General features: G+C 54.6%; 1 protein-coding gene across 1 annotated transcript; it reads right to left on the bottom strand.

The window, feature by feature from the left end:
- Positions 1-483: 483 nt before the first annotated feature.
- LOC116245495 (uncharacterized) lies at positions 484-2,027 on the bottom strand. The gene is made up of 2 exons (XM_031617005.1): positions 1,752-2,027; positions 484-1,707 (listed from the first exon to the last, which is right to left on the bottom strand). Exons 1-2 carry the CDS (start codon positions 2,025-2,027, stop codon positions 484-486), a joined length of 1,500 nt encoding a protein of 499 aa, XP_031472865.1.
- Between the last annotated feature and the right edge of the window lie 337 nt (positions 2,028-2,364).

The raw sequence follows: 2,364 nt of genomic DNA, 5'->3' as shown, positions 1-2,364 counted from the left end.
TCGCGAGTGACTCGCTCCTCCTTGTACTCTGGCAGCGGCCGTCTTGGGAGCGGCTTGGGCTCGTTGGTGCGGTTGAGCAGGGATCCCTTGCTGAGGCGTTCGGTCAGTAGAGAAGCGACCTGGTTGTACTGTGGTGGTGTTTCAGTGTAAATCCTTTGGCGGGGGCGGGGAAGTTCGCTGCCCATTTCCTGGCTCTCGGGTGGTATTTTGGGTTAGTTTTCGGTCTGTTTTGCTATTTTTTGGCGCATGAGGTTGATCCTCTCCTCGATGTGCTGCGTGGAGGGCGGGTTGAAGGGCAGTTCCTGCGTTATCCTCCTCAGTTTGCGCTCGGAAGCGCTGTAGCTCTATCCCACCTCCTCTGTTCCGTGCTCACTCATCTATTTTATTATTCTAAGATAACTTACACCCACGCTACAAAATGAAATGAATAGCGAATAGCCTATAGATAGATAAAAGGTAATAGGGATGGATGGGATAGGTGGATCAGAAACAAATGTCGATTTCTTTTTCGCATATGCCGACAGTAACCGGCCACACCTTGTATCCCCTCTCTCTCAGCCGATCGGAATGCGCAGTCAACCGTGCAGCGATGTTCCTTAGGTCAGTCTTTATATCGATTTTCACGTTCCACAGTCTTTCCCCGACGACGCTGGACCGCTGGATAACCTTCTGCTCGAAGGTGCGGTAGGTGCCGACTTCGTTCCACATGCAGGCTGCGCCGCCGATGACGTTGACGTTGGCGACCCTGGGCTCGAAGGAGTAGACCTTGCGCCAGTGCTCGTAGGTGCCGTAGGTCCTGCCGTAGTAGTTGCCGAAGCCGATGTCGAGGTAGGTGAGGTCGTAGTTGGAGAGGATGACTTCGTTCTTCCTGCCGGCCAGCTTGTTGACGTTCGCGCTGACGCCCCACCAGTGGATGACGTCGTCGTTGTCGACGGGCAGGTCGATGTCCTCGTTGGCCCAGTAGATCACCTTCTTCTTGGGACTGATGGTCCGCCAGAGCTGCTTCTGACGGTGCCGGAAGTAGATCGATAAGGACTTGAAGTCAGAGATGTTGTTGTCCTTCATCCAGGAGACGATGGCAGGACGGTCGCCCCAACAGTTGTAGACCACTTCGTCACCACCGAAATGCACGTAGTCGTCGGTGAAAGTGGTATTGACGTATTTGAGGACGTCGGTAAGCACGTCCCAAGTCAGGTTGAGAGTGGGATCGAGCTGTCCCTCGTACTTTCCGTTGCAGTTGAGAGTGATGCTCTTGTACTTTTCGCTTCGTCCCCACGACTCAGAGTGCGCGGGTGTGTCGATCTCGGGGACCACTCTCACTCCTCGCTGCTTCCCGTAGGCGATGATGGACTTCACTTCCACTTCCGAGTAGACTCCTCCGACGCTGCCGCTGCCGCTGAGCTCTGGTACGGTGGGGACGAAGAGGGGGAAGGCGTCCTCGTCAGTGATGTGCCAGTGGAGGACGTTGAGCTTGGAGTACATCATGGCGTCGATGGCGCGCTTGATGGTGCCCACAGGCAGGAAGTGCCGCGATGTGTCGATCATCACTGCTCGCCACAGGAACTGAGGAGCGTCAGAGATAGTCACCGGCACGCTGTGCACCACATACTCCTCCTTATCGTTCTTTTCGAACAGCTGCGAGAAGGTCTCCAGCCCCCTCAGGAAGCCAGGGTAGTAGTCCGCAGAGAGCTCCACTTGCTGGTGTTCCTGATGATCAGGGAGTATTTTTCATGCTTGAGGTCGGTGGCGACCATGGGATCGACGCTCTTGACGACGACGTTGAGGGATATCTTGCCCTCCTGGATCTTGGTGCAGTGGAACACCTGGATCAGGTAGAGGTTGATCATTTCCTCGACGTAGATCTGGCCGGGGGACTCGACCACGTACTTGATATCGCAGGGCGAGACGGTGATGTTGTCGCCCTCGGGAGTGGAGGTGAAGTTGATGGGACGAGGCCACAGCTTGGTGGTGACGTTGGCAGCAGAGGCCAGCGCAAGGACAGCCAGCAGCAGGAGGAAGGCCTTCATTACGGTAGATTTATTTAATTAGTGGATATTTAGATATCTAACTGCAATCTAAGGTGGGATGGAGTAGTGAGGATGATAATGTAAAAATGGATGGGTCATCGCTGGAGACTTTGCATTCTTTTTATTAGGGAGGAGTATTCGGTGAGCCGGTCGTTGCGCTTCTTCTTGATCTGGCTCTCCAGCTCCAGCATCTTGTGGGAAACCTTGCTCTGCTGGAAAGCGTTGAGATTCAAGTTCTCCTTCGACTCGCTCCTCTCCTTCTTGATGAGCTTCAGCTTCATCCCTCGTTTTCGGCCCTGAGGCGGTTGTACTCGGCCTTCCAGGACTGCAGCTCCAC

This window comes from Nymphaea colorata, unplaced genomic scaffold (assembly GCF_008831285.2).
Source record: "Nymphaea colorata isolate Beijing-Zhang1983 unplaced genomic scaffold, ASM883128v2 scaffold0701, whole genome shotgun sequence".
NCBI lineage: Eukaryota > Viridiplantae > Streptophyta > Magnoliopsida > Nymphaeales > Nymphaeaceae > Nymphaea > Nymphaea colorata.
The sequence above is the reverse complement of the archived record's forward strand: the minus strand, read 5'-3'. Positions and strand labels throughout refer to the sequence as shown.

Coding starts and splice junctions, on each gene's coding strand:
- LOC116245495 (XM_031617005.1), bottom strand. CDS start 2,027: ATGAAGGCCTTCCTCCTGCTGCTGGCTGTCCTTGCGCTGGCCTCTGCT. Junction 1,708..1,751: donor TCAAGAGCGTCGATCCCATG/GTCGCCACCGAC, acceptor CCTGATCATCAG/GAACACCAGCAAGTGGAGCT.